Source organism: Dacryopinax primogenitus (assembly GCF_000292625.1).
Source record: "Dacryopinax primogenitus strain DJM-731 SS1 chromosome Unknown DACRYscaffold_12, whole genome shotgun sequence".
Taxonomy (NCBI): domain Eukaryota; kingdom Fungi; phylum Basidiomycota; class Dacrymycetes; order Dacrymycetales; family Dacrymycetaceae; genus Dacryopinax; species Dacryopinax primogenitus.
In genome coordinates, this window is record NW_024467209.1 from 504,962 (window position 1) to 516,915 (window position 11,954).

At 45.8% G+C, this 11,954-nt stretch overlaps 3 protein-coding genes across 3 annotated transcripts; 1 reads left to right on the forward strand and 2 right to left on the reverse strand.

Moving 5' to 3' along the window:
• Nucleotides 1-4,682: 4,682 nt before the first annotated feature.
• On the reverse strand, nt 4,683-7,893 carry DACRYDRAFT_16625 (uncharacterized protein; the record flags this gene model as incomplete). Its single annotated transcript, XM_040771211.1, has 10 exons — nt 4,683-4,876; nt 4,928-4,943; nt 5,030-5,146; nt 5,197-5,486; nt 5,760-6,079; nt 6,702-6,913; nt 6,969-6,985; nt 7,150-7,399; nt 7,452-7,670; nt 7,756-7,893. 10 exons carry the CDS (start codon nt 7,891-7,893, stop codon nt 4,683-4,685), a joined length of 1,773 nt encoding a protein of 590 aa, XP_040627549.1.
• A 493-nt stretch (nt 7,894-8,386) lies between these two features.
• DACRYDRAFT_16626 (uncharacterized protein) lies at nt 8,387-8,834 on the forward strand (the record flags this gene model as incomplete). The annotated part of the gene is made up of 4 exons (XM_040771212.1): nt 8,387-8,410; nt 8,434-8,494; nt 8,544-8,723; nt 8,776-8,834. The coding sequence occupies 4 exons, from the start codon at nt 8,387-8,389 to the stop codon at nt 8,832-8,834; spliced, it is 324 nt and encodes a 107-aa protein (XP_040627550.1).
• Nucleotides 8,835-10,829: 1,995 nt separating this feature from the next.
• Nucleotides 10,830-11,153, reverse strand: DACRYDRAFT_108723 (uncharacterized protein; the record flags this gene model as incomplete). The annotated part of the gene is made up of 2 exons (XM_040768716.1): nt 10,830-10,904; nt 10,959-11,153. The coding sequence occupies 2 exons, from the start codon at nt 11,151-11,153 to the stop codon at nt 10,830-10,832; spliced, it is 270 nt and encodes an 89-aa protein (XP_040627551.1).
• Nucleotides 11,154-11,954: the final 801 nt, after the last annotated feature.

Sequence of the window (11,954 nt, forward strand, 5' to 3'; positions counted from 1 at the left end):
GGATAGGCAGATTTGACTTGACTTAGCAGATTCAACTTGACTTATTGTGACTTGACTAGACAGACACTGAGCTCTGATTTACCAACTGATTTCTGATAGCTCAGCTTCAGGCTGACTCTGGCATTCCTACCGACTTTCCCCATCTCTCCCCTCTTTCCCTAGCAAGTTCTCGCACACCACCCATCGGACTGATATTTCGAACACCTTTTGGGTCGGATCACCAGTGCATTACCGTAAACAGTATCCAGATCTCTTCCTGGGAAGAGTACATCATCACTGCGGATGTAAGGCCTTAGTAGGCTTGTATGAAATGTCAGGTGTATCCCATGCTTCTTCATGCTCTCAGAGAGAGCTAACAGACAATTGTATGTGTCTGTGACCTTATATCATATGCACCAAGGCATGCACAATTCTAGTGCAAACGTTCAACAATGCAGTCAACAAAAGATGAGGGTGTTCAATATGGAAAGGTCTGATATACCTTGGCAGTAGTTTTACTGCTGGGTTCTTCAGAACTGCCAAGTTACACTTGGAAAGGAAGACCTTGTCTCCTTTCTTGTATCCAGGTAAAGCCTGTCAACACTTGTCAGCATGATGAGCCTGATTTACTTGGGCTTCAATTATTGCATCTGTTGCAATACATATTGCATACTGTGCATGCTGCACAAAACAATCTACACCTTGGTACTCCAATTTGGAGTGCCTTACAATCCATGTTACAGATGGAACGTGTCCATAATTCAGTTCAAAAGGACTGAATGTAGTGCTAGCACTTATGCTAGCATTGATCGAATATTCTACCAGAGGTAGACCCTCACACCAGTCAGACTGGTCATCTGCTATGACCATTTGTAGCATTTGTGCAACCAAGCATATCATCTGCTTGGTCATTCCATCTGTTTGAGGATGGAACAAAGTTGACATAAGCAATGTTGTACTGAGTTGCTTATGCAATGCCTACCAGAACATGGCAGTGAACTTAGAGTCTCTGTCTGAGACAATATTATCTGGTACACTGTGCAAACACATGATTTCCTGAGCAAATACTTGTGCAACATCAGCTGAAGATGATGTCATTAACAATGGTATTAGATGTACCATTGCTGTCAACTGACATATGACTACTAACAAGTAGTCATATCCCTCCGATAGAGGGAGAGGACCCATAAAGTCCATTGCTATGGAGCTCCAAGGAGCTCCAGGGATAGGGAGGGGATGGAGAAGGCTGGAAGGCTTTGCCATGCTATCCTTTGCCATCTGGCAATGCAGGCAAGTCCTGCAAATCTTTTTCATGTCTTTAGCAATGGATGACCACTAAAACTGGTGTTGAAGGAAGGTTAGCATCTTCCTATCTCTGTAATGGCCAACGCTAAATGAGCGTTGGCTATGAGGAGCAATCATATAGATTGCCTGTTGTACTGCCCATTGGGCACATAGAAAGCTACATCACCATCTGGGTGATGCATATACAGCAGGTCAACTTTGACAAACCACTGTTTGTTCTTTGGCACCTGTGCCACTGCCTTCCAGTAGAAGGTATCCACCATATAGGCATGTTTTATTGCTTGTATCAGAGCAGAATATCCACACGGCTGGAAACTTGAGGTTTCTGCTATGCATGTATATGAGCCAACACTTGGTAGCATTGCCACTTCCCCTGCAGGAGCACAGGTCAGATCCTCAGGCTGTATCCCAGCCTGAACATGTTCAACTCTTGCCTCTGCAGCAGAAGGGGTGATTGCCACAGCATCAGAATGGTCAGAGTGACTGCTGTTGAGTTCAGCACTTTGCTGAACTCTTTGTTCGACTTGTCCCCAAGGGACATGCAGTTTCTTGTGCACCAGCAAGGGGGAGTCAGGAACAACTTGTTTCCTTGGGGGTACCTTTGTACCCTTGAACCTTGTTGTCATCTGATGCACCACAACTGTCCATTGCAGCTCAGCCAGATGATCTGAGGAGGCATCTTCCATCTCCTTGTCTATCCACATATCTGCGGAGACAGTCTCAGTGGGACTGTCAGAGCATGACATCCAGTCCACTAACTTATTATGTTCTCCAGGTATATGGAGAATTTTAATTATGTTGAAGTGCTGCAGGTATTCCTGAGCACATATTAGTCTGGCTGGAGCCAGAGTAGCCTTTGATTGAAGGTATTGCAATGGTGCATGGTCCATGCAAATAGTAATGGGAACACCCATTAATTGGCTCTCCCACTTTGTGAGAGCTTCCAATACTGCCAGCAATTCATGCTGGTAGGTAGGGTACCTCAATTGGGCACTCGTAAAGCATCTCGAATGGAATCCAGCAGGTCAGACTTTGTCCCACAATGGCCCCTGGCCATAGTAACATCCTACCCTGCTGGTGGATGCATCTACTATGATGAAGACAGGGATCCCATTTTTGGGATTGATAGGCTTCAGCACTGGATAGTCTGTAGCCAGGCAAAGAATCTCCTTGAAACAAGTTTCATGCATAGGAGTTACATCATAACTCCTTTTTTGGTGTGTCAACAAGGACAACAGCCCAGTGTATTTAGCTACATCTGGGAAATATGGTGCCAGATAGGTCACCATGCCGAGGAAGCACTGCATTCCTTTGGTGTCCTTTGGGAACTTTACATTCTGGATGACAGACATCTTGTCATCATCTGTGTAGACACCTTTGTCTGTGATCTTGTGTCCAAGACACTCAATGCTGGGAGACAGCAAGTCAACCTTGTCCACAGACAAGTAAAGCTTCTCTTTTCTTAGGATATTGAAAACTATCCTAAGATTTGCAGTGGCTTCACTTAAAGTGGAGCCCACAACAAAGATGTCATCAAGGTAGCAAATTACCTTTTGCATCCAGTGCTCACACAGGATGTGCATCATCATGTGTTGGAGTGACACAGGGAGATTGCAATCCCCTTGTTGGCCAACTTGGCTAATGAACATTCCAAATGGATTTTGGAACACAGTTTTCTGGACATTGTCTGGGTGCACTCAAAGCACTTTGAATGTGTTTTGAAGATCTAATTTAGATCTGAATGGGTGTTGGGCCACCCATCTATGGATCTCATCCTGATCTGGCATCAGTGTAACATCCTTCACCATGTTCAAGTTTCTCTCTCGACAGTTGACAGTTGTTCTAAGTCAACCATTCCACTTTGGAATACACAGCATGGGCAATGCTCACTGTGTTTGGGCTGGTACCCACCAGTTGGTGGCAATGTACCACTGAGTCTTCTCATGAAGCTCATCCCTGAGTACCTCAGGGCAGGCAGGACAACAAGTCCTATACTGTTTTTTATCATCAATTAGGTTGATGTGATGATTAACCTCCCTCAAAGGAGGGAGCTGTTGTGGGATCTCACCCATGAGATCCTTCATATCATTGATAAGAGTCTCTCTTATCTTTTGTAACATAGGAAGATAGCATTTCCCTAGTACCCTTTGGGGCCTGGGGAGTGGATGCTTGTGCTGTGAGCATGTGCTTGACCCCAATGTGGTCAGGATGTTTGACTTCTCTTTTGGAAGCCAGCTTCATCTTCAGGATGCTGTCCTGCATTCCTACAGATAATGCCTCTCCTGAGGCTATCCATTTCCCCATAGAGCCTCCAATATGGAGGCCTTTTCTACTGAGATCTAATAAGATCTCAAACTTCTTGCCAAAAGGCATACCAAGGATCACTTGGTATTTGTCAGTATTGACAACATCAAAGTAGTGTTCCACTACTCTGTCACCAATATCAATCTTGGCATTAATGCCATACTGAGTCACAGTACAACTGCCCCTACTCATCTGTTGTAGGGCAACTGGATTATCCAGTTTGATGTATTCCAAGCCATGGGCTTGGACAAAGTCAGCAGAGATCATATCAATCTCCACACCACTGTCCAGCAGGGCAAATGCAGGGTGCCCAGTGATGCTAACAATGTTCTTGTTACAGAATATTCATAAAACAATTCAGTGTTCTGATGCTGTCTTCTATACCCTTGCTTTCTCATTTACTTACCCCTCCTTGATGGGTTTTATTATTCTCCTCCTTACCACATATTCCAATTGCAACACTTCACCTCCTTCAGCTTGTTGTCAATCACACTTTGCTGCTCGTACCAAATGGGCAATGCATATCACTATTGCGGGGGTTGGGACCTTCTAGCTATAGGGAACACTAATCCATTCTTACTGTGAGTACCACCCCCTGCTGCAGCCTATCTTTCCTTGGGCTTACATTGCCAGAGAAGAATAATGTCCGGCATGTCAACATATGTGATCATGATGCATGCTCTTCCTCAAAAGACGGCCACACACTACACCAGACATGGGGTTGTCAAATCAGATTGTGATATGGCATCTGTTTTATCATTGGTCCATGATCTATCCCACCTAAACAACCATCACCAGCTGTGCTTTCCCTGTTCTGGTTGTCCAGCTGTATTGGCAGGTGCAATGGGTTGTAATACTCATCTGACAACTGCCTGACATGACACTAGTACTGGCCCCTTTTCTGATAGCCAGGAATAGCAATTGTATCCCAGTTTGCATGAATGGTACAAGACACAAAATATGCACACCTTGTGGCAATATTCAGGACACTTTTGCACCGGATATAGGACACAAGTTTATAAAATCCCTATCATTATCCTGAATACAATGTCCATTGTCTTACAATGTACACATATACTCTGTGTTCCCTCACCCTAAATAGCCTCGCCCAATTCTGGGGAAGCAAGCTGCTTTGTCTTCTTGGCTGCTTGCTTCTTTTTGTTCCTGGTCTGGGGCCATGGGCATGTCCAACCAAGCAAGTGGCTCAACTGCTGCCAAATTTTTGTGAGAGCTGGGATGTTACCAGATTGGTACATGTCTTTTGGTTGTGAGTAAACACTGTAAGGAACTGGAGTTTATCAATGAATTGATCAGGTTGATGGATTACAACATCACTCACTGGACTTGAGTGCAGGCTTGCACCAATAACAGTCATGCCCTCTGGAAGAACATGCTAATTCACAACTTGAATGCATATCTCAACACAGAAGTGCCATTCCACCTTGTCCTCTTCATTGGGCTTGTGGACCTGCAAAACCTTCTTGTGTCCTCCTTTCCTCTTGCTTTCAGGGTTTTCAGAGCCCTGGCAATCCTGACAACAGAAGGGCCCATGCTGAAACTAGAATGACATTAGCAAGTAGACCAATTGCACTGAGAACAGGCACTAACTATGACTGAGCATTCTCCAGGCCAATTGGTCACCACAACACCCACTTCTCTGATGAATTTGGCACTCAGATCTTCCGGATTGTTGAGGAAAACTGGTACAACATTGTGATGACCTGCTTGTTCCATTGTCTTGGTATATATGGAAATTCTTTGCCTGTTCAACAGTTGCTTTCTGTTTACTATGGGAAGATGCGGCCATGCTGGTTCAGAGAACAAACCAAGAGAGTAGTAGTCAACCTCCATTTGAATTGGGTGTTCTCTGACTGAAACATGGGCTGTGTAATTCCTTCCTAGTGTCACATGCTGTGAATGGCCATGTGGACTAACATCAGAATGAGAAAGTGCACAATGATCTACATCATTACCTGAATTTTCTAACTCAGTCAAAGGGCAAGTGATCTGAGGGTTGTTCAGAGGATGTGATCCTCTGGCAGGCGCTTGTTGTCAATGTTGTACTGGTTGTTGTTCAGCCCTCATACTCTCAATCCAGTCTGAGGTAGACATACTTGATCAGGGGCATTGACAACACAGATTCTCTCCTGCTAGGACACTGCTTGAGGTACTTGATGGCCTGCATCTCTTAGCAGTGGAAGAGGTATTGAGCTGCTCTGACTGCATATCCAGGTCTTCATCATCGTTATTTCCCCCAGAAAAAGGATTGACCTTGGCCTCTGCAGTATAGAGAGAGATGGATGCCACAGTCTGAGCCACATTTTTCCTCTTAGGTCCATGACCCTGGGGATTTTCTGTGTTGCTTTCTCTCACCAGTTGGGACAACACTGTCCATGCTGCTGGCCAGTCGTCTTGTTTGCTGTGTGTTTCATCAAGGAGGCGTAGCAGCCCAATCGGTTGCCTGCTATTCTCCAGTGGCACAGATTTTGAGCTGCCTACAACGTCATATGTGTGATTGGAGCATGACATCCTGCTGGTTTGATGAGAAATCATGGAATTTAGGTGAGACTGGGAGGATTGCATGATAGACAGTGTCACTGGCCTCTGTGCGTCTGGATCTACAGGTAGATTTCAGACAATGGCCATGGTTCCTTCATGGCTTTCAGCAGGCACATTAACAAAATAGTTGCTGTGATTTGACAGCGATTTTGCAGGTGCATTGGTGATTCAGGGATGTTGATTGGTCAGCCCTGCATTGATTGGCAAATTGCCATGAGAGGTCAGGACTGTGGAAGATGTCCAGTCTTTCAAACTCTGGTGTGCATCAGCGATGTACCAGGTTGCAGCCAAATTCTCCTCTATTGCATTGTAGTGGAATGCAGTCTTGTGTTTGTGTCACACATGTCACAGAATCAGTGCAGTATCAGGTAGCACATGTTTCATATCAGAAAGCTGGTGTAGCACCAGCTCATGTGCTGTGTGGAGGGCACACATGAAGCAATAGTTGGCAGCATCTGCAGCATCCTTGCATCCTAGATTGGGGCAAAGCATGTAGAAGCACCCCTTATGGCAGTCAGCTCCAGAAGATGTCATAGAACACAAAGTTCACTTACAACATAGAAACATCTGGCACCCTCCCCAAAGCATAGGACTGGAAGCAGGTGGGGGTGTAAGTTTGGTTGAGTAGTGTAGAGTTATGAGGCAAATCAGATGGGAACATGATAAGCGCCATTTTCATAACATTTTGATGGGATAGAAACTGGAGCTTCACTGGTGCTGGCCACGGGTTGATCTCTAGAAATTTAAACCATTTGGCTGTGCAGTCCTGCATGCATTGAGGGGAGGGGAAACATGACAATCATGGTAACTGAAATGCATACCCAAAGCTGCATTATATCTTGAACCCAATCAAGAACAGCAGTCTTGTTCCCCTTGACAATATCAGATGGTATGAGACTTCCAAGTACAGTGATTGCCAGCACATCAGGCGGAAGGCTTCTTTCCATTCAATACAAACAGGGACTGTTCCCAATGAAGTCTTCCCCTGAAGACAAAGCTGACCTGGTTCATTCCCCCAAAGCTTTGGAGGCAAGTATAATTGGCTGTCAATGTCCGACAGAATGGCAGAGAGGGTCCAGATATCCTTTGGTACATGACAAAGATCTAATCCGCCAAGGCTGCCTGTTGGCAGGTGGATGCCACTGTCATGAAGGAAAGCACAATCTCTGAGGATGTTGCTCAGCTGATTTTGAAGACATTCAGGATGATGGTCAGAAATGTTCAGATAGCCATACATGCAAAGGAAGGCATTCTGTGATTGTGGTCAGACATGTATGCATGTTGGAAGGAAGATCACTGCTCACCAATTTTGGCATCCAGTACTGGACATTCATCTCTGTCCGTTGTTCCACATGCAGCACCATGGCTTGTTCTCTCATAGCAATCCTGTCCCACATATGGAAGACTTCCTTGGCATACTGGCCAATATGGACAGCAGTCCAAGATTGAAGTGCATCGACGGATTGTGCTTTGGAACTTGAAGGCTGGAGGTTCTCCTTGGGTGCATGCATCATTGATACAATCTGAGGCATTTTTTCATGAGTTCTATAGGAAAGGAAATATAATTAAACTGCAAAGTTGAACAAAAACAGGAATGGGGTGATCTACTTGACATTCCAACTCTACTTGTGCCCAATCACTGGATGCTGAGGATTCACAAGCACTGGAGGCAGTTTGGCCCCTTTTTACTCCGGCTGTCCCTGCAGAAGTTGATGACTGATGTGGTATGCTCCCTACTACCTCCATGTTGTCTGTTGAGACAAACCTTGTTGAACACACCTGAGTTTTGCCACATATACTCTGCAAGCATGCTCAAGATGCTGAGCAGCTCACCTTCAGAGTGATCTGGACAGTCCATTAGGCCCAGTTGTCTGACTGAAAGGCCCTTCTGTCTCCAAGCAAATCCCACAACATGTCAATGCTTCTAATGTTCACCATGGCGAGGCTCTTCCACAAAAGCCAACAGCTCTTTCTCCTCTATGAGCTGCAGTGACGAGACCCATTGAGCCACTCTCAGCCAGATGGAGCATCTCATCTGCTGTTAGACTGGCCAACCAGAAACCACAATCAAAGCCAATACTGTCAATCATTTCTAGGACTTCCAATCCATCTTCTGTTTGTTCTATATCCAGCCCCACAAAGTTGAAGAGCTTTTTGTTATTGAACAATACTGAGGAGAACCTTCCTGAATTAGACCCACAACAGCTTTTCATCCATCAACTCATTGTCTCTGGAAAAAATGTCTTCTTTACTGGCCCTGCAGGTCAGTTTTACCTGCACTGCTAGGAAGGCTTTATTATAATTTCTGTGGCCAACAGGAAGTGGGAAGAGTGTGTTGCTATGCATGGTCATTGTGACACTACACAATGATCCTCAATTCTGAAATGATCCCTCAGCAATAGCAGTCAGCAGGACCACCAAAATTGCATCTTTCCATGTAGGCGGTCAAACACTTCACAGTTGGGCCAGGATTGGTGGTCATTGTGAAAATCTAGAAGAGATGTGTGGGGAGATCCAGAGAGACCCCAAGAAGAGGCAGTGTTGGCTTGATGTGAAGGTTCTTCTGATAGATGGAAGTATGTCTTTCCCTTTTTTAGCCTGTCTGACTCATATCTTAACCTGGAACAGTTTCTATGTTGTCAGCATCCCTGTTTGACAAGCTTGCTCAAACAGCACAACACATCTGAAATTGTTCACAGCTGTTTGGTGGCATCCAAGCAACCATTCAAGTCTTGCTGTGCCCTCCTGCTGATCCTAATAGCAGGTTGTATGAATGGGTGATTTTTTTCAGCTTCCTCCCATCAAGGATGGCAAAGTTTGTGTGAAGTATGCTTTTGAAGCAGAAGAATGGGATTCAACAGTGACTCACCCATGTACCATCACCAATGTGTACCAACAGCATGATCAAGGCAAGACACAACTCTCCTACCTTAATCCTTTGTTGTTGATTCTGAACCCTTGCAGTATTTGTTGCTATCCTTAATCAAGTGTGAAAAGGAACAATATCTGATTGGGCTGACAAGAAATTGAAAGAGCTTTGCAATAAAAACAGTTTTGACAATGGTGTCCAACCTGTTGGCATGTCAGTGGTGTTACCTCTTTCTGCCATTATTGGCTCACAATGACTCGCAGCTTTGCAAAATGGAAGTTTCTCACTCAGGCAAACCACAAGATCCTTTGGAAGCTTGATGGTACTGACCATGTATATCATGCAGTTGACTTTATTGAAAAGGGATATACCCAAGCAAATACCTCATATGCTTTTGAGAAGCTCATAGCACCTGCTTCTGTGTACCTCAAAGCAAGAGCACTGGTCATGCTGCTTTGAAATATACCAAATCAAGAAGACTTTGTCAATGGACAACTAGGGTCCGTTCTTGGTTTCTTATCTGAAGGAACATGGAATGTGCAGGGTCAATGCTGGGAGGGTGGACCAGAAGCACCAGAAATGACTGGACCTGCCTTCTGCCATGAGCAACTGAGAAGTGATGTATCCAGTAGTGCAATTCCCAAAGAGAGCCAATTGACCAGAACAAACAATTCTTGTAACACCATATGAATGGAACATCTTGAAGGGCAAACACTTTGCTGGATACTGCCATCAGGTATGCCTCATATGACTGATGCTTGATGAACACTGATATTTGTGCTAGCTGCCACTTATACTCACTGGGGCATTTACTGTCCATAAGGCTCAGGGAAGTACTCTTCTGAAGGGCAAGGTTGATTTTTGCAAGACTTGGGAAGACGGTAACAATGTGCTCTTTTGTTCAAACCATTCAGCAGTGACAAGCAGGTAGGGCAAGCCCATGTTGTGCTGTCACATTTTCAGTCAATGAGCTCCCTTCCATTGGCATATTACGATTGCTCAAAGGCTGGCAACACATTCCCCCAGGCGATTCAGATGACTAATCCTTTGGTGCAGATTAAAGCTAGTTCCAAAGTCTTGGCATGGTCCCACATGCTTTTGACAGGTCCAGTGGGAGAGGCGCTTCCTTAGAGCCATTGTAAAAAGATGGAACATGTTATACAGTTGAATTGTACTAGTCATCCAGCAACAAATTGGGAAATTGGAGGGGGGACGACTTGCTGCAGAAGCGGAGGGAGGACCATAAGGTAAAGACAAACCAGAAACAGTCACTCTGAGAAGGGGAGACAAAGACACACGAGGAATCAGAAAAGTGGTCTGACAAAAAGAGAGGGCAAGGATGAGTTGCCAAAGTTGATTATTATGATGTTGTATGGTGTTCTATCAGATGAACACATGCGGAGAGCAGTCCTGCGCTGGAGTTGAGAAATGATGCAAGTACTTATTGATTAAATAACTTCAACCACAGGGGTTGCTCTCCTTGCTCACCATCAGACAGCAGATCGCCATCACCATCACCATTGCCATTTGCCATCACCATTGTCACCACATCTCTCCTCAATAGATGATGACCACATGTCACCCTTAGCGGAATCTTGCACCACTGCATGCTGTCAGACATGTATCAACATTAAGGAGTGTTGCATGGGAGGGCAGATCACCACCACAAGCCACGTGTATGCTACCCGCCATTAATGCTTATCATGACAGGTACCGTGTGTTGGTGTGTGTAAATGGCCCGCTCTGCACCACATGTCGTCAAAGCAATTGGCTTAGTTAACTTCGACGCCGGGCGAACTGACGAAATTTGCACTTACCTGAGAGACGCTCCAAATACCGACGGTTCAGGCGACAGGGGTGTAAGGAAGAACGTGCGTCCTGCGGGTATCTACTTCTCGCGCTCAGAAATCCCGTGCAACATTTTGAAGAATCATAGACTCACGGCTGATATGTTTGCAAACACACTCGAGAGGAAGTGCAGATCTCCCTTCCGCTTCTCCTGAGTCTCGCCTGCAACTTGTACGTGCGCACCATCGATAAACGCGTCCAGTAGTAAAGGCAGTGCGGCCACTTGTATCTCTCGTTGCGAAGGCCTGTAACTCGCCGGTGCATTGCTTCTTTCTAATGCGCCAGTCATAGTTGTCTGACTGGTAAGCTGTTGTAAGCCTGTCGTTGTCCACCTGGTGTGACAGAAACACTGGGAACTCTTTTACGAAGCACTTCGTCTTTGCTGCGTCCGACGGCGATATTCAGCTTTTTACTAAGACCTCATTAGATTCCGGATGGTCGTTCTCGCTGACGAGCTTCTCGAGTCCTTCTTTGATACAGATTTCTCTGCCACATTCAAGCTTGACATTTCCCCAGGGCCCGAGTCGCCCAGTGAGAGTACTGGCCTCATCGCCGGCATTGGCGGCCTTCTGTCCAACTTGATTACGGATGAGAACAAGAAGACTCTTAATAGGTTCGCTGACGAGTTCGGGAAATCAATCGGCCGACATCAAGTCACGCCCGATCGGTAACATAGTGGAAAAAGTTCGAGTACGTGACATGACGTAGCTTGCGGAGTACTCCGCTGGAGGACTGAGCAAGGAGCGAGGTGTCGATAACAATCTCGTAACTTGCACTCCCTGAATATCGGTCACGGAATCGTCCGTTTCGATCCTCCGATCGGGCGCGCGGCGGGCATCTTTCTCCTGCGTCCATACGCACTATACCAAGAATCTAGGTTAGGGATGTCCCGAGTGCGGCGGTGGAGGCAGTTTCGGCCTGTTCACGTTGCCAAATATCCCACAAGCTGCGGGCCAATGTACCCTTCTCCGCGATATTGACTAAAAGCAATAGATTTGAGTGAGGCGGTTGTCAGCAAACTCCAGTCAAGCTAAGCAAGCGCAACGCGGAGGAGGTGGAAGCGGGAGGCAAAGGTTGAGAGAGAGAGACT